Raw genomic sequence first — 20,208 nt, 5'->3', positions numbered from 1 at the left:
GTTAATTTTTGTCTGTTTTGTTCCCCTCTTAGACTGTTCATTCTCTGACAGTAGGGTGAGTCTTATTTATATCTGTATCTTCCAGGCCTGGGGCCGTTACAGTGTGAGCAACTTTTTAATAACATTTGAAGGATTAAGTGACTGTATTTTCAGGCTGTTGGAATGATTTTTCTGATAACAGCTGATGCAGTTAGAAATTGGATAGTAAACACTAGCCTAAGCCTTTCATATTCAATTTTTTTTAAAGCTGTAACATAATCCAAAAGGTGGTATAACAAATTTAGGAGGAAGGAAGACTTCTTTCTAGTCTTATTGTCCATTATATAATGGCCACTGGTCTTACATGGCTACTTAATAAAGTTAAAAATTCAGTTCTTCAGACACAGTAGTCATATTGCAAGTGCTCAGTAGCTACATGAGGCTAGTTGCCACCATATTGGATGGTATAGACAGAGAACATTTACATTACCGTAGGAATTTCTGTTGGGCATAACTGTTAGACTTTAAAGGCAGAGAATAGGGGAACTTATATTCTCCAAGAATGTGGTATTTTTGCAAGAAATTCATTGTGGCATTCTGGTTTAGTGCCTTTTTTTGGAGAAAGAAGCAGTTCCTTAGCGTTTATTGAGAAACCTTGCCTGGGATCTTAAGACATGCCTCAGCCCTGGGGCTGAGCATATGTTTAGAGCTGAGAACAGATCTGACTGAAAGGAGGACACAGTTTCACTGGTGTCCTAATCATGGTCAGGGAAGACAAAGCAATGGGAAACTGATACAAATGACCAGAGCCGCTTGGTCCAGAAAGGACCAGAGAATGACTGTTGTATATCAGTACCAATTCTGGGTAAAGATTATTAGCTTTTTGTTGAGGAGTCTGGAAAACAAATTTCTCTAGAACCTGAATTTACAGTCAGTGGCCCTGATCATCATGTATGGAAAGTACAAAGTAGGAGCACCTAACTAAACAGAACAGTTCCAAAACCCTTTTAGGCCCTGGATTTCCTTCTGGAAGCCCTGTTGTACTTCATATTTCACATTGAAAACTTGAATTGCTGCTGACTAGGTGAAGTAATGTTGTATCTTGTATTTAAAACATTTAATTTCAGATGTTCATGTCTGGTTTCTTTGTTTCTTGGATTTTGAAACCAAGTTTCCATCCCCCCATCCCATTTTCAAAGGTTTCATCTTTCAAATGTTCAGTCATTTCATCTATAGTGCCTAACTTGGACTTGAGTATATGCGGGAGAAGGAGGGAGGAAGCATTAGAGACCCAGCCTCAGACATGAGTTAAAGAAAAAAATGGTGAGTGAAGGTGTGCTCAAGTGGAGAAAACAGTGGGTACAAAGGAATGGAGGCTAACTTGTGTATTGAATTCATGGAGCTACAATGTAGTTCCATATGGATGGAGTGAACACTTTTGGGTGGGATGGGGTGAGAAACTAAAGATGAAGTGAAACTAGTAGGCAGATAAGGATATATATCATTTTTGTTTTGGGGGAAAGATGTGATGTTTGGTTTTTTATTATCATTATTATGGTATCATTGATACGAAGGTTTCACATGAACAACATTGTGGTTTCAACGTTCACCCATATTATCAAGTCCATATTATTGCAGTCACTGTCTATCAGCGTAGCAAGATGCTATCGAGTCATTACTTGTCTTTTCTGTGCTGTACTGCCTTCCCCATGACCTACCTATATTGTGATTGCAAATTATAGTGCCCCTTAATCCCCTTCTCCCTCTCTACCCACCCTTGCCAACCCCTCCTCTTTGTTAACCACTTGACCCTTCCCGGAGTTTGTGAGTCTACTGCTATTTTGTTCCTTCAGTTTTGATTTGTTTCTGTACTCCACAAATGAGTGAAGTCATTTGGTACTTGTCTTTCTCCACCTGGCTTATTTCACTGAGCATAATACCCTCTAGCTCCATCCATGTTATTGCAAATGGTAGGATTTGTTTTCTTCTTATGGCTGAATAATATTCCGTTGTGTATATGTCTCACATCTTCTTTATCCATTCATCTGCTGATGGACACTTAGGTTGCTTCCATTTCTTGGCTATTGTGAATAGTGCTGCGATAAACATAGGAGTGCATACATCCTTTTGAATCTGGGATCTTGTTTTCTTGGGGTAAATACCTAGAAGTGGAATTCCTGGGTCAAATGGTATTTCTATTTTTAGTTTTTTGAGGAACCTCCATACTGCTTTCCACAATGGTTGAACTAATTTACCTTCCCCACCAGCAGTGTAGGAGGGTTTCCCTTTCTCCGCATCCTTGCCAGCATTTGTTGTTTCTTGTTTTTTGGATATTGGCCATCTTAACTGGTGGGAGGTAATATCTCATTGTGGTTTTAATTTGCACTTGCCTGATAATTAGTGATGTGGAGCATCTTTTCATGTGCCTGTTGGCCATCCGAATTTTTTCTTCTGAGAAGTGTCTGCTCAGATCCTCTTCCCATTTTTTAATCAGATTATTTGTTTTTTTGGTGTTGAGCCATGTGAGCTCTTAATATATTTTGGATGTTAACCCTTATTGGATAAGCTGTTTATGAATATATATATTCTCCCATACTGTAGGGTGCCTTTTTGTTCTGCTGATGATGTCCTCTGCTGTACAGAAGCTTTTTAGTTTGATGTAGTCCCACTTGTTCATTTTTTATGTTGTTTCCCTTGTTCGAGGAAATGTGTTCAGGAAAAAGTTGATGATGTTTATATTCAATAGAGTTCTGCCTATGTTTTCTTCTAAGAGTTTTATGGTTTCATGACTTACATTCAGGTCTTTGATCCATTTCAAGTTTACTTTTGTGTATGGAGTTAGACAATAATCCAGTTTCATTCTCTTACATGTAGCTGTCTACTTTTGCCAACACCAACTGTTGAAGAGGCTGTCTTTTCCCCATTGTATAGTCATGACTCCTTTATTGTATAGTAATTGGCCATATATGTGCGGGTTTATATCCGGGCTCTCTATTCTGTTCCATTGATCTATGGGTCTGTTCTTGTGCCAGTACCAACTTGTTTTGATTACTGTGGCTTTGTAGTAGTGCTTGAAGTTAGGGATTGTAATTCCCCCAGCTTTGTTCTTCTTTCTCAGGATTGCTTTGGCTATTCGGGGTCTTTGTGGATCCATATGAATTTTAGACCTATTTTTTCTAGTTTGTTGAAGAGTGCTATTGGTATTTTGATAGGGATTGCATTGAATCTGTAGATTGTTTTAGGCAGTATGGCCATTTTGACAATATTAATTCTTCCTATCCATGAGCGTGGGATGTATTTCCATTTATTGGTGTCTTTAATTTCTTTTATGAGTGTCTTGTAGTTTTCAGAGTATAGGTCTTTCACCTCCTTGGTTAGGTTTATTCCTAGGTATTTAATTGTTTTTGTTGCAATTGTAAATGGAGTTGTTTAGGTAAATTTCTCTTTCTACTAATTTGTTGTTAATATATAGGAATGCAACAGATTTCTGTGTATTAATTTTGTATCCTGCAACTTTGCTCAGTTCAGTTATTAATTCTAATGAAAGATGGGATGTTTGATTAGAATTGTAGAATTTTACTTTTTAAGGATCTTAACTTAATTTTGTCTATGAGCTGCTGAGTGACTTGCAGTCTGACCAGGATCAAGGTACCATACCGCCTTCTTACAGTCAAATTAAAACATGCCTGGAGTAACATTTAACTTTCTTTTGTAAAAGATAACATTACAGATTACAATTAGCTAGTGTTTGAGGCTTGGATTTAATCACATTTAGGACAAAATAGATATTCAAAGTTTATTTAAGATCCTATTGTGGTAAATACATACTTTTGTAGTCAAAATAGTAAATAAAAGAATCAGTGACTTTTAAATCTGACACTGTAGCCATTTGCCGATGGAGGAATCACTGACCTTTTTCTTCTTGCCAAATGCCTTTTAGAGAAAAGCTTGTCAAGTAGATCTTACTATGCATTAAAGAAAATTCCTAGATTTAGAGCCATTTATTAATCACTTGCCATAAAGTAGGTGGTTTATGTATATTTACCAAGTCTCACAATTGTTGAATAAGATGGTTATTTTATCGCCATTTCGGGACTGTAAGTCTGGGTAGAGGAAATCCCGGGGCTAAATACCTCTTAAAACTAAAATCAGTCAAAGGGAGAATTAAAGTTTAAAACCTGTTTATTGCTTACAAACTGCAGTCCAGTGCCATCTCTCTCTCCTGCTCCAGAAGAAGCAGGCCAGCAAACAAGCCCCTTAAAACTCTCAGGTTCAGACATGTCCTCAGTTGCCCAGGGACCCATTGACGTGAATATGAACTTCTCTCCACCCCTGAGGATATGCAAATGCACTAAAGCCAGGCGAGATACTCTGGAAATCTTACAATTTTACCCACAAGGACATAGGCATAAGGTAGTTACATAAAAATAGTGGCAAATCTGGGATTTGAATCCACCTTTAACTTGAACCCATGAGCTTTTCACTATGCATCTGTTTTCCAAGTAAGACCGTGGCGAGTGAATATAAGCTTTGCACTAAATTTCAGGTTGCTTATGAGCACACTGACTTAAAGATTATTATCTTAGGAATCAATCTGTGTTTCTTTTCTGTCCCTTTTTTAAGTGATTTAAATCACCAACTGAAAACCCTGGATTTCTCCTACTCTGAACAGTGTATTTTGTAACCCGTTTAATATATTATATTCTGTGAGGCAGATAGTTTTGGGGGTATGTTTATGTACTTGTGTGACTTAGGAGTCTTTTCATTGAACAGCTCTGATAACCTTTGTCTTTGTGTTGAATTGAAAACACAGGCTACATCTAGCAGTGATTTGGAATCTTCTAGCTACAAATCCTTTTGCTAGCTAGATCTGGTTGCTGAGATTCTGGGTGAGACTCTGGGAATGGTAGCCAGATCTAGTCATTCCCTTGACTTGTCATGAAGAGGTAGGATTAACATTGTTCTCCATATCTCCTCAGGCCTCCTGCACTAGTGATGATCTGCAAAACCAGAGACAACAACATTATTAGCCAGTAGTCTTGGGGCTGGAAGGAGGGAATGTAGACATAGTTGCCGAATTCCATAATCAGAGCTTTTTGTTACCATTGGAGGAATTTGTTTTGAGGCAAACATGAAGAGTCCTTCTTTCCTTAGGGGTCAGCATTTATCTGGAATTGTAAGCAATAGAGGCTCAAGCTAGAAAAACAATTCAAGAATCACACCAGGTAACTAAAGTGACATTAGTCATATTAGGGTTTTATCCCAGGTGTTTGAGGATAATGTCAGTATTTAACTTCCTATAAATAATCTGCTCCTTGCTGCCACAGATATAGCCCTGGTTGGAAGGACCTTAAGGATTAGTTAGTAGCAGCTCCCATTGTTGAATTCTGACTTTGTCAAGTACTGTGAAAAGCCTTTACATACCACTATCTAATTTAATCATTTCAACAGACCTCTAAGGTAGGTGCTGTTGTTAATCCTATTTTAAAACAGTGTTAGGGTCAATCCTACTTGGTTCATATGGACTGAGAGAGTGAAGGGATAAGTCTTCAAAGAAAAATCAGTATGCCATTAGCAGAAGGGCAGAGTTGTTGCTAGTTAGATAAAAGCAGTGGATACCCACTATTAACTATTTTTCTTAGTATTTTCTTTGTTTTTTATGTTTGTTCTCTTTGTGTTTGTTCTAGTTACTTTGAGTTCAGAATGTTGTTCATTTTCAGAAAAAGCATTAGGCTCTGTCCTTTCTTGATACTTCTAGTACAGTCCTTTCATTTAATGTCCAGAATCTGAGGTCTGGAATAGGGACTGATTTGCCTAAAAGTCATATCATATAATGGCTTTAATTAGAATTTAGGAGAGGTCTAACTTTCCTATTATATTACCCTGGTTTCCCATGCTTTTGTCGTATTTTTGAGTCAGTTTATATTAAATGAATGCTTACTCTCAGTTTCAATTCTGGCAGGATGTTCAATATTGAACCCATGTGTAATGATAGTTATTTCCTTTTTGCCTGACATCTCTCCACAGCTTTGCTGATTCCCATTCTCTTTATGTAGAAAGGCTTTTGAAGTTGCTGTGAGGTGAGCTTCTCTGGCATCTCAGCCACTTTTACCAGCTTCCAAACTCTGATGTTCTAGATCACATTTCCTTATTTAGATCTTCCATACACTTTTCAGGTTAGGCTTAAATTTTCTGATTCTGTGACTTTCTTCCCCTAGATTGTGATCTAAAGGCAGGGTTGTGGATTTTGTTTAGTTTGTCCTGCATTTGAGCACCTTCCATAATGTATTGGCAACTGTTATGGGCATAGAAGCAGTTCTGCAGATGGATGTAACATGGTTTGTACCTTTGAAGAGCTCACTATCTAGTGGAGGAGGCAAATATTTAAATTGTTATTTTATCCTTGGTGAATGCAGGAGGGTTCCTCTTCTGTTTTCCATGTTTCACAGTGGTAATTGACATTTGAGCTGGATCTCGAATGATGAATAGTTCTTTAAACAAGTGGAAAAGGAGGAGGAAGCATAGGAAGGCAAGAGGAGATGTGGCATGTTTGGTGAATGGCATGGCCAAACAGCCCAGGTTGCAAGGAACTTTAAAAAGTTAGTATGTTTAAATAGTCTACCCGCTACTTGAATCCCTCCTCTCTGTGGACTCCCAGTTGCTGGTCTGGCTTCTCATTGCCCAAATCTGATGACAAAAAATGCTCTCATATCCCTCTAGTCCTAGTTTTGCTCTATTATTTTTAATTTTACTGTCAAGATACTACTGTTGATGCTAATTGAACAGCTACTTTGTGCTAGACTTGTGATAGCTAATGGAGATACAGTTGTGGACAAGACAGGCCAGGTGCCTTCGCCTATGAGCAGTCTGATAGTGAAGTCAAACATTGAACAAGAACTTGCTTGTTGATGAGTGCACAAAGTATTATAGATAATTATAACAGGGGGCTGTGACCTTGTATATGACACAGGGTAAGAGAAGCAAGAAAAAGCTTTCCTGAGGAAATAGTTAAACTGAGGATGATTTGAAAGCACACTGGAAGAAGTAGGCAGCCATTCTGGGAAAAAGTAACTTTCATCAGCTGTGTATAGAACACGTGCTGTGTGTTTCCCATTCACTGTGCTTGATTTCTCCCTTCAGTGTGATAGTTATAAGCCAATCAGACAGTTGTAGATTAGACTTTTTTGGGCCTGAAATGGTCTTTCAAAGGTATTTTATTCCAACCTGAATAGCATTTCATTAATGGAGGAATTGCTTCCATTTGTTTGTATAAGTAAAACTCTTAAGCATGTGGAAATTTTAAGTAAAATCATCCTACTTGATTTTTTTTTTTAAGGTTTATTTCCTTCACTTATTCGTTGACATAACAATGACAGTACATGGTCATCTTCTCTGTGTCAGGCATTGGGTTAGATACCAAAAATTAAAGAATGAACAAGACAAACATGCTTATTTAATAGTGAAGAATACTGACATTATGGAAATGATTTTAGGTATGATAAATTCTTTTACAAGAGGAAAGCAAAGGGTGCTATAGAGACCTCAACCTTAATGATACTCAGGGAAGGCCTTCTGGAGAGCTAACCCCTAAGCTTTCATAGAGATCTGAAAAACAACTAAGCAGTGGTGCCTGACTCACTGTCATACAGGCAGGAAATGGAAAAATAGAATGTAACTTAGGTCCCCTGATTTCTGCTCTAGTGTTTTCTTTACTATACAAGGCTGGGGTTATGACTGCTTTCCTGACTCAGAGGAGGGAATCTGTGCAGTATTTATATCAATATGAAAAAAAAATCTGTTTGCCTTTATAGTAAGTTTGTTTTGGCTGTTGCTTCCTTATAAAGAGTATAAGTAGCAACAGAATATTTAAAATGTCTGTGGCAGGGCCTAGACAGTCTTAATACTTCATAAACACTCCTTTTTTTTCTAGGGTATGTAAAGGAGTTTAAACTCTTAGGTTGAATCATATGGAATTGCTGACATTTAAACATTTGACTTAAAAATGATACTTTAATATGGTTCTTAGATATTACTGAACTAATAAACCTGGTCCAGAGTTGGAGTGTTCTAAGTAATTCTTTCAACTCCTTTTTACAAACACAAAATTTACCTCAATAAAATATAGTTGTAGATAAACAGTGTCAGTTCCAGATAAACATGAAGTCCGGGAAAACACAGCAGTTCAAAGGCTGCCATTATAGTTATAGAAAGAAAGCACTTTAAAAAAAGTTATCTAATTGTGAATTGACTTGACCAGGACAATAACTTGAGAACCAAGGAAGATCTATAGGATATAATTGACCATTGTGGTTGAGTCTAAATTATAGTGAGAACCATGATGACACTTAGAAGTATACTTTCTAAATGCAAATTGATCCTGCTTGATATTTAAGTTCATATTTTGTATATTTTGCCTTCTTTTGGAAAATTAATTGGTATTATTAAGTAGAACATGACAGATAAAATAAATTGAAAGTTTTTCTTTCTGTGATTTTCTTTTATCAAGGTATCATTGATATACACTCTTATAAAGGTTTAACATGAAAAACATTGTGGTTTGTTACTATAGTCACCCATATTATCAAGTCCCCCTCACACCCCATTGCAGTCATTGTTCATCAGCATAGTAAGGTGCCACAGAGTCAATACTTGTCTTCTCTGTGCTACACTGTCTTCCCTGTGACCCCACACACCGTGTGTGTGTGTGTGCTAATCATAATGACCTTCAATACCCTTTTCCCTCCCTCCCCACCCACTCTCTGCTTTGGTAACTGCTAGTCCCTTCTTGGAGTCTGTGAGTCTGCTGCTGTTTTGTTCCTGCAGGTTTGCTTCTCTGTTATGCTCCACAAATGAGGGAAGGAAATCATTTGGTACTTGTCTTTCTCTGCCTGGCTTATTTCAGTGAGCATAATACCCTCTAGCTCCATCCATGTTGTTGCAAAGGTCTCCATAGCACTTTTTGCTTTCCTTTTGTAAAAGCGTTTATCATACTTATGGCTGAATAATATTCCATTGTGTACCACATCTTCTTTATCCATTTATCTACTGATGGACACTTAGGTTGCTTCCATATCTTGGCTATTGTAAATAGTGCTGTGGTAAATATAGAGGTGCGTATGTCTTTTTGAATCAGGGATCTTGTATTCTTTGGGTAAATTCCTAGGAGTGGAATTCCTGGGTCAAATGCTATTTATATTTTTAGATTTTTGAGGAACCTCCATACTGCTTTCCACAATGACTGAACTAATTTACATTCCCACCAGCAGCGTCGCAGGGTTTCCCTTTCTCCGCATTCTCGCCAGCATTTGTTTCTTGTTTTTTGTATGTTGGCAATCCTAACTGGTATGAGGTGATATCTCATTATGGTTTTAATTTGCATTTCCCTGATGATTAGTGATGTGGAGCATCTTTTCATGTGCCTGTTGGCCATCTGAATTTCTTCTTTGGAGAATTTTCTGTTCATATCCTTTGCCCATTTTTTAATTGGGTTATTTGCTTTTTGGGTGTTGAGCATGTGAGTTCTTTATATATTTTGGATGTTAAGATATATCATTTATGAATGTATTCTCCCATACTGTAGGTTGCCCTTTTGTTCTAGTAATGGTGTCCTTTGCTGTACAGAAGCTTTCTAGTTTGATGTAGTCCCATGTGTTCATTTTTGCTTTTGTTTCCCTTGCCCGAGGAGATGCGTTCAGGAAGAACTTGCTCATGTTTATATTCAAGAGATTTTTGCCTGTGTTTTCTTCTTGTTCCTGTGAATTTTTATTCCAAGGAACATTGACATGCTTATTCATAATTATGGTGTTCATTGAGCTCCCACTGTGTGCCAAGGACTGTGCTAAATAAGCATATTAGTATCTCACTTAATCCTCATTTCTAGTCAATGATAAATGCTGTTACTGTCTCCATTTTTTAATATAAAGATGATGAAATAGAGGCTCAGAGAGATAAAGTAACTAAATGTTCTAAAGCTAGGATTCAAACTTAAATTTGACATCTGAATCTGGATTTTTTTTCCACTATGATACTTGCTTTTTCATATTTGGAGTCATGTTGGAGTAATTCAAGAATCATAATCTTTTTTTCCTATTGTTTTCTTCTTAGGTTTTTGTCAGGATGAATTGGCAGAGCTGGACCCAGGAACTAGTAAGTTCTGAGTGTTCCCCAGTGTTCATGGGTAAGAAAAGAATGTGTATGTGCCTTTAAATGTATAACTTAAGGTGTCATTGATAGGCCTTATTGACTTAGATTTTATTTCACTTCATAATTGTGGGGTGAGCTTTCTATCTTTTTTAGTTATGCTTTCCTTTTTTCTTATAATATTATTCAATGTCTGGGATCTAGCCATTTAATAGAAAATTGGTTTGCTAGAAATTTCTATTTGATACTAATCTCCTTGCCCTGTTCTCCGTCTTCCCATGAAACCAACAATGAAAACTGGGTTTTCATTATGCACACATAGAACCATATACACCCACAACCATTTTGCTAAAGGATTGACTAGTTTTGACATAATCTTTTTAAAAGAAGGATTATGCTTGTTTTAGACATTTATAATTGATAACCTTTGTTCTGTAGTGTAATTTCTAAAGCACCTTCATCTACATTCTTAAGGTTAAGGTATGAAGGTGGCCATTTCAAAGCCTAATGAAATGATGCTTTTCAGGACTATGTAAGTCTTGATCATAGATAGTCATCTGTGTATTTTCCAGTGCTTTCAAAATGTGGCATACATCATTCTGGGATATGATTCTAACTATAGAAATAGAACATGGGAATATTTTGCTATATTGCCAATAGGTTGTATGATTATTCAATTAGAATCCATGAGATGATCTAGTTATTTTTCTAGTTTTAGTACTTTTTAGAATCATGGGGCTGTTTGTCACCAATCTTCTGCTGAGGTAAGTGGTGAATTCACCTTACCATCTTGGCTAGTATCAAATCTCTGAAAGTGTGGATATTCTCACTATTTTCCTCACATACCTTAATAGTATAAATATTCATGTTTATTCAACTAACACTAATTAATTGTAAGACAAAGTAAGTTCCACAATGCTTATCAAATACCAGGGAAATATATTTGTCTTTTTAGGAGTCAAAGTTCAGAGACAGTTTTGTAGGTGACATAGGCTCAGTTTATCCCACTGTCCCACCTGACATCCCAGGACCTATGGGTGAACACATGATTTTCTCTTCATCATTCTCTTAAGGATAGCCTTCATTTAGGAGGAAGAAAAGGTAAATTTTTGAGTCATGGTCCTTTCTTAGAAGCATTTTGTACGCTAGGAAGGACAATTGAAGTGCCCTACAATTTAATAGAACTACACATAGAATACGCCAGGTAATTGAGAACTCAGTTAAACATTGTGTGTTCTGTCTGCTCCAGGCCCAGCTCTAGTCTCGAAGGATACACAAATAAGTCTAGGTCCTAGCCTCATATATTTAATAGTCTACTGGGAAATATTTGTTTGAAATTATTTGAAAAAGCATTTTTTAAACCTCTAAATTAGCACATAGTACTCAAACTTAATCACCTTTGTTGTGCTTAGTAGCAATTGAAAATAGCTTATGGCCCATCCTCTAGGAAAGGCCCTTGATATTCTTATAAAGATTATTATTGAATTATTCTTCTTTCTAGGCCAAGTAATCCTAATTCACTTATCATTTCACATAGAATCTCTAGCTAGATAATGGTGATTTTTAGACTTCAGCATTCCATGAAAATGAAAAGATTTTTTATCATTTTTATAAAAAGATTTTTAATCATTTTTATATCAGTGTAGAATGAGAATCTAAAAAAACCACTTTTCTTTTAAAATTTGCACTTAGCTTATGTGAGCAATATAATCAGTCATCCCCATTTTATCTTTGTGAAGTTAGAGTTTTTATTCTTTCTCTTTGAGGAAATATATAAAGATGTGATAATAAGTGGGCAGAAATAACAATTCATCATCTTCGTCTAAACCATTCTTGGGGTTCAAATGGGCATGCTCAGACCCTCAAGACTGAAATGGGCTGTGTGTGTTAATTAGTTGTGGATGTTAATACTGCAAATTCCATGGCTTCTGACTGGGAAGGAGAAAAATCTATGTCAAAACCTCATGACTTTTACACATTAGATTGACAACAATAGGGATTTCTTTGTGATGCATCTTTGGAATTTAGAGGCCCCACTGCCGCCTCACCTACTCGTCAAGTTCCTGCTAGGGAAAGGTTATTCATACGCTTATTTTAGAACAGGAAATACTATCATTGCTGATTTCCTAATGTACTTGGCAGTGGTTATAGACAGCAATTTTGGATCAACAGGTGGGATATATTGGACCTAGATGAGGAACAACTGACTATCCAATTCAGATGGCTTTTTTTTTAAACCTTTTCTGTGATAGAGCAGATGGGTAGCCATGTTTAGAATATGGGCAGCTATCCATGTTCTCCCTTTCTTCCTATGATTCCTGAGCTCCCTGGAGTCCAATGTTATGGCACAGGTTCAGGCTAAGTTCATTTCTACAAGAAGCATCTCTGTACCCTAACCATTAGCATAAGCTAGGGACAAGGGCAGTCAAAGGTCAAGAGAAGTTCAAAACAGCATAACCTTTCCATGCTTCTGTTTGCACATAACCCCAGTCTGCCCTGCTCCCTGAGTTTTTACCTCAGCCATCGTGTTTACCGTATAGTTGTAAAACTAAAGAGAACAAGGACTGACTTGATACAAGGGAAGTTAGAGAATAGAAGGCATTGTTGCTTAAAACAGGAGAAATAATTGATTTATGTTTGGATGCCAATTAGGCTATAAAACTGGAACAGTAAAGGAACCTGTGACTTTAGGATAGCTCCTTGCTCTGATTTCTGCTCCACAGACAAGGGGCTCCCCAATAAAGGCTGTCAGCTTTCTAGGCTAAATTATTAATTCTTTTCATGCCTCTCAGGGATTGTAAACAGCACATAATACAGGAAAACAATTGATACTGTTCAGTTATTGGCCAGATAGAGGGTCAAAGGGTAAATAGTTGGATTAGCAACAGCTGTTCTTCCTCCTTAGTCATACTTTTGTCCCTTATTATCTTTTTCAGCAAATCCACTCCTGAGTTTTTGGCCTCTAAGTAGTTAAATCTATTTCTGTTCTGGTAACATAATCTTACAAATAATAACAGAATAAACATTAAACAAAATTAATAATACTTGTATTTTAATTCAGTTTCAAAGTTGAGCATTCTTTTGGTATGTTCTATGTTATTTGATGTTCAGTGGTATTACCCAAGGAAAGTAGCTACTTAAAGTTAGGCAGAGGCAGGCAGCTTTTTAGCTGTTTTTACCAACTGCTTGAGGATCTTGGTGCAGCTCGATTTAAAGAAAAAATAATTGCCTTTGTTTAAACTGATAGTAGGATAATACATATTCATTGTGGAAAACACTAAAAGAAAAATATAAACACCTCTAATTCCACCAGGTGGATATAACCATTTTTTCTTATTTGAGAATATGTCTTTCTAGTTTATGTCTGAGCTTAGTTTTTATGTCTTTAGGAATCATTATATATATACAATTTTGTGTCATTTCCCCCTCCAGTCAGCATTATATTGGGAGCACTGTCCCAAGTCATGAAACATTTTTCATGAATACTTTTAAGGCAGGATAGTATTTCATTGTAAGGGAGTAACTACCAAGATTTGTTTAACCATTCTCCTATTGTTAGGCACTTAGGTTGTTTTCAGTTTTCTCTACATTCTAATAATGGCCACAGTGAACATATATTTTTGTATAAATTTTTTTGTATGCATTTCAAATGACTCCTTTAGCTTTTTGTCTAAGTGAGCTCTTCTGAATTAAGAGTGTGGACTGTGGCCCAAGATTGCTTGGGTTCATCTTGGCTTCTATATTTACTAACTGTGTCCTTGGCTAAATTAATTAACCTCTGTGCCTCAGTGTTCTCATCTAAAAATGGGGAGAGCAAAAATTTATTTCTAATTCACAGGGCTTACGAGGATTAATTATATGAGGGTTAAGTGAAGTAATGTATGTATTTAGAACAGAGTTTGGCATATGGCAAATAATATTAAGTGTATGCTATTCTAGGATAGTTTATTGAAATTCTCAATTTCTCTGTACTAGGCTGTTATAATTGCACTTTAATTAAATTAGTCTGTGTTTTTTAAGGACACAAAGATAAATCATTCCAGATGTTAGCAGGTGTAAGTTACTGCTTCAAGTCAATAGTTTTGTCAGAGGAGCAGAGCTCGTGTACTGTTGACTACTTTGGCCAGGACTGCTCTTTACCATCTGGTTGACTGTTAGGATGTTTTGAGCCACTTCCTCCAATCAGCAGCAGGTAGCCTCCTGACCATCTGCCAATTCATTTATTTAACCTCTTAGGAAACTAAGGAAGTTAACCCTCTGTTTATTTAAAATAAGTATCCAGATTATGTACTTTATCTTTGGTCAGTAGCAAGGTCTTAGACCATGTTGAAGAAAAAATTTGAACAATTAAAAATCTGATCATTACCATGTAGAAAGCACTGCATGGGATTCTTGCTAACTCAGACTTTAAAGTGTGTGTGTGTGTGTGTGTGTGTGTGTGTTCCTATGATCAAGGACCTAGGTAAATGGGCATTTTAAAAGAGAAGAGCAAGTTAAATTAATCTTTGCCCTTTTGCCATACTGATAGATGCCTACCAAGCAGGCATCTATGGGGAAAAGCAGGATGAATGGACAAAATAAAAAAACAATGTAAGAATAAGTTTAACACCGCTAGCTTGCTTTTATTTTGCTTTCATCTTTCAAATATTTCGGGATTCTAAGGAGACTTTGTTGATCTTTCAAGCTGCAAAAGAGAAATGTACATCTTAGAACCCATAGGTTCTATTCAAAATGCCATGTCCTAATGGATCCATTCCTAGTTGTCAAACTATAGGTCACAATATTTTATCTCAGAAAACAGTTCACATGAGCCCAAATGTGGCTAGGTGTTAGAGATCAAGGAAGGAAGGAAAATTAACATTTATTGGGTGTTCATTATGTGCCAGGCACATTGCATGTGTTCTGTAGAAGGGAGAAGGATTATATCATATATAATTATCTAGTTTTTAAGTTTGACTTTGTGATACCTAGTCTGTTGTTCTTTCTTCCCTTTCTGCTTTCTTCCTCTCTTGGATGTGTGTGCCAAGTGAAGACACGGTTCTTGTCCTCAAGGGACTCTGGTTTAGTCAGGAAGACAGACACAAAACTTGATGATATGTAGCTTTTACTACATTATAGTAATAATAATAGCTAATATTTATTACACACTAAGGGCTTCACATGCATTTTTCATTAAGCACTCATAAAACCTGTTTAAAAACATACTATTCCTATCTTACAGATGAGAATGCTGAGGTCTGGAGAGGTTAAATGATTCACCCCAAAGTACATAGTAACGAACGAAGTATCTGATACTGCAGAGCTGCTGTTTTAAATAATCTTCTATTCTATCTCTAGCTCTCTGACTGATAAGTCTCAAATGCTAATGAAAGAGTTTAAGGCAATATAATCATTTATAACACATGTAAGGGGGCTTTTTGTATACAGAAGAATAAAGACTTTTTCATGTCACTTGGGCTTTTTTGCATATATTAGAATGATTCTGGACACAAAGTAGAATAATTCACTGTGGAATATAGGTTCCCAAAGAGACTTCTTCTGTGGCTCAGGTTCAGGATTATTCCACTCTTTATCAGACAGGTTCTTTTCTGAAACAAATGAGGATAAATTCACAAATCTCCCTTGTTTTCCCCTTGATGTCACCTTTCCTCCACAACATTCTGTTCATGATTTAGGTATTTCGCATTCATAACAGTTTCAAGAGCCTGCTTGCAAAGCTTCATTTGAACCTGCTAGATCACTGCTAGCTCAGGTCTCCTGAATGTGCCCTTTTGCTAGGGTGTTCCCTTCTGATAAGGATTCTTTTGAACAACGGGGTGGGGGTGGGATGAGATCCAGAGCTTAGGCTGAGCTCTCATCCCCTTGACCTTTGCCCTTATTTCAGAGTTTCTACTGACTGGGTAGGGACTCCCTATGGAGCCACGAGTTTAGTACTTGTTTACAATTGATGAAAAGATAGTTGCATTCAAAGGCTGTTGTTGGGTCCTTGGATAGTAAGGGTCTCCGTCATTATCTCTGGTGGGTGCAGGGAATGCTTGAACATCTGGGTCTGGAGATTTGTAATGGATGACTAAGAAGGAATGAGAAGAAATTCTGAAGCTAGATAGGTTGCTGAAATTGTTCTTTCTATGGGAGAAGTATTGTAACATTTTGAGAGCAGGGAAAAATTCCTGTAAACCTGTGTTTTATCTCACTTTAAAAATAAAATATTTAAATATTCATTTAAAGTGGTTGTTTAAATTCAGTATGTGATAACAAGAGGAATGTGGGGGAATTCTCTTCCATTTGTGATGTCTCACAAAGAAAATTTGTTAGGCAAACATATCAAGTAGTGGAGGGAAATCTTAGATTATTAAAGCCACCCTCTTCAAAGTTATATATAATTTTACAAATTAGTATTTTTTCTAAAAATCTTGTAGTGCTCTAAGTATGTTGAAGAGAGCTTAGCAACCCAGGCCTGAGTCTTCCTATCCTTTGTGGGGCACACGTTGTCAGCTATGATCATTCTTTAGCCTCTGTACCTGAAGTTACTTATCTCTTTTTTTGGTCCAATATTTGTTGTAGATATGAATCTGAGAAAATAAGCTTCTTTCTTTGAAGGGTGTGGACAGTCACTAGGAACCAAAATTGAATAAATACATCCTCTGTTGGTAAACATAGGAAAACAAAAAAACATTTGAAAAAATTCAAAGTCTTTTTCTCCATAGCACAAAATTCCGTGTTCTAAATATAGTCTGGTTTATAGATGTATTTTTTTTGGCTAACTAGATGCTTAGATAAAAGCTGTTGTCAACATTTAAAACCCACAAGAGTTTCACAAAAATTTGGATTTCTGGCCTTCTGAATAAATTGGAAAGTCTAATGCTTGCACTCATAATTGTCACAAACTCATATGGCCTCCTTCATTCATTTACATTTCCTGCCAGTCTCCTGTAGGCATTTGAGTTTGCAACTCCAATATGCAAGAATGATCATTGTCAGTGCAGGTGAAAGTGTGGGAAAATGGGAACTCTTATAAGTATAATCCAAAAATATGTGTAAAAACTGAAAATGTGCAGGTTTATCTTTACATTTAACAGTTTAAAATTTAAAAATTTAGCATTTAAAATTACAGATTTAATAATTTATCCATGTAGGTATTTATCTTGTAAAAAACAACAGGCATATAAAATGTGTATTCACAGATACTTCTTTCAGCGTTTAAAATAGCAGAAAGTTTGGAAACAGGTCAGAAGTTTAATAGGGGACCAGTTAAATGGATTATGGCTATCCATGCAATGGGTATGATACCATAGAATCATGAAGAAAAAGGCAGATTTTAGATCCACTGAATTATTTAACAGTAGTATCTTTGGATAAATGGGATCTCAGAGTAGCTTTTATTATTTCTGTTTCAATTTTTTTTTAAATAAGGCTTTTGGATTAAAATGAGCTTTTTTTTTTTAAGTCTCACTCTCATTTCAACCAAATTTTCAAGGCTATTCTTCCAGATTGAGCCACCCAGACTCCAGCTTTCCACTTAGATCACAGATTTTACTCTCAGAATTCTTTTATCTTGAAATTGTTGTAAGGAAGGGGAATTGGTGTCTTCAAGTAGCAGGAACCATCTCAAAGCCCAAGAACAGGATAAAAGCCTAGAGCAGCATTTTTAGGCTTGTACTTGCAGCTTTGCTTCCATTCAGTAACCATGCTATCAGAATTGACCTTCCTTTTCAGTATCAGGCTTGACACTACAGTACTATTGAGAATGGAGGGAGCCTTAGTAGCTTCTCATATGAATTGTACTGTCCTGGAAGTTGCAGGGTTACACTGCTGAGAGTGACCTTAATGGAAGATAGCATGGTACAGTGAAAAAAACAGGAGTGAGAGTTTGCATTTGTCTTTTGCTACTTCCTTGCTAAGTAACCATAGGCAACTGTGAAGCTCAGTTTCTTCATTCATGAAACAGTAATAATCCCATTTAGGAGTTGTTTTAAAAAAATAAGTGAGATAATATATGTGAACTGCCCAGTATTTAGCTGCTGTAGCCATTCCTGCATATTTCTCCTTTGTTGAAATACATGAAGGTTTCTAGGTTTTTTTTTTGGTTCATGTTTAGTTAACATTTACTGTATGCTAATTGTTTGAAAACATTATCTCATTTGTTCTTTCTGGCAATACTAGTTCTTCCCATTTTACAGATGAGGAAACTGATAGTTCAATGCTTGGCCAAAGTCGCACAGCTGGTAAGTGGCAGAGCTGGAGCCTGTGTGATTCCAAAGCCAATGTACATTTTATCTTTTTTAAATGGTGGTGTGACTTACATATAATGAAATGCACAGGTATTAACTGTAAGAATCAAGCAGTTTTCACGATGGCATGCACCCTTGTAATCCACATTCCCTCAAGATACAGAATATTGCCATCCCTTCAGAAAATTCCCTTATGCCTTTTCGCAGTCGAGCCCACTGTTCTACCCTAAGAAGCAGTGAGTTCTGATTTTTGCCATGTTAATTAGTTTTGCCTAAAATTAGTTCTAAAATGTTATATAAATGGAATCATACAACATATGCTTTTGTGTGTGTAGTGTTTTACAGTATGTTTGAGACTTACCCCCATTGTTGCAGATGTTAGTAGTTCTTTTCTTTTTATTGCTGAGTAGTGCTCCATTGGCTGTATCACTTCACCTGTTGATTATATTGTTTATCCATTCACCTGTTGATACTTGGGCTGTTGGTACTTTTTGGCTATTATGAATGAAGCAGCTGTGAAAATTCTCACCCAAGATTTTTGTGGATATATGTTTTTATTTCTCGTACACATATATCTAAGAATTGTTGGGTCATATGGTAGATGTATGTTAAACTTTTTATGAAATTGCTGATTTTCCAAGTTGTTTATACATGTTATTAGTTCCAGTTGTTCCACATCCTTAAAAGCATTTGGTATTGTCAACTTCTAAATTTTAGTAATTCTAGTAAGTATGTAATGGGACCGATACGGTTTTAATTTGCATTTTCCTGATAATTATGTTGATCACTTTTTATGCCCTTATTGGCCATTCATATATCATTTTTTTGAAGTATCTTTTTAAAGTCTTTTGACTAATAAAAAATAATCATGTCCTTTGTCTTATTATTGAGTTAAGGGTATTTTTTGTGCAAGTCGTTTATCAAATATGTGTTGTGAATAATCTCTCCCAATCTGTGGCTTTCCATTTATCTTATATTGTGTTCTTTTGATTAGCAGAAGTTTTACATTTTTATGAAGTCCAGTCTATTAATTTTTTTCTCTTATGATTAATGCTGTCTGTGTCCTTCCTGAGAAATCTTGACCTGAGGTTGTGAAGGCATTCTTTATGTTTTCTACTAGAAACTTTATGGTTTTAGCTTTTATATTTATGTCCATAAACCATCTCAAATTAATTTTTTATATGCTATGAGGTGGGAATCAGTCTTTTTATGTAAATATTCATTTGTTTCAGTATGATTCAGTAAAGATGTTGAATTTTAGGTGCACTTGCTGCAAAATTATTTGGTCTTTATATGTGTAAATCTATTTATAGACTCCATATTCTCTTCTGTTAATCCATTTGTCTTTTCACAAATACTGCAATGTCATGAATACTCTATTGCTTTATGGTTAAATCTTAAAATCAGGTAGTGTTAGTTTTACAACTTAATTCTTCCTTTTCAAAGTTGTTGTGGCTATTTTGGCTATCCTAGGGTTTTGTTTTGTTCCCATTTCCTTATAATTTGGGAATCAGCTTGTCAATTTCTTTTTTTTTTTGACACAAAAAGCCTGCTGAGATTTTGACTGGACTGCATTAATCCTATCAATTTGGAGAGAGTTGTCATTTTAGAACTGAGAATTCTTAAATCTGTGAATTCAGTGTATCTTTCCATTTATTTAGAACTTCTTTATTTTTTCTCAGTATGTTTTTAAAAGACTAGTGTTGAGATCTTGTACAATATTTAAACTTATTCCTAAATATTTGGGTTTTTAATGATAGAGTAAATGGTATTATTTAAATTTTTTATTTTCCAAGTGTTTGTTGCTAGTGTATAGAAATGCAGTTGACTTTTGTATATTGAATTTGTATCCTACAAC

General features: G+C 36.0%; 1 protein-coding gene across 1 annotated transcript in view; it reads left to right on the top strand.

The window, feature by feature from the left end:
* NR6A1 (nuclear receptor subfamily 6 group A member 1) overlaps positions 1-20,208 on the top strand; it is a 254,995-nt gene that overhangs the window by 27,184 nt on the left and 207,603 nt on the right. The window contains exon 2 of the mRNA XM_036913969.2: positions 10,084-10,125. Coding sequence (XP_036769864.1) covers positions 10,084-10,125 — 42 coding nt within the window. The remainder of the gene's footprint in view (positions 1-10,083; positions 10,126-20,208) is intronic.

Source organism: Manis pentadactyla, chromosome 3 (genome assembly GCF_030020395.1).
Source record: "Manis pentadactyla isolate mManPen7 chromosome 3, mManPen7.hap1, whole genome shotgun sequence".
In the NCBI taxonomy this organism is placed as follows: domain Eukaryota; kingdom Metazoa; phylum Chordata; class Mammalia; order Pholidota; family Manidae; genus Manis; species Manis pentadactyla.
Note: the sequence above shows the minus strand (reverse complement) of the source record. Positions and strands in the feature narration are given on the sequence as shown.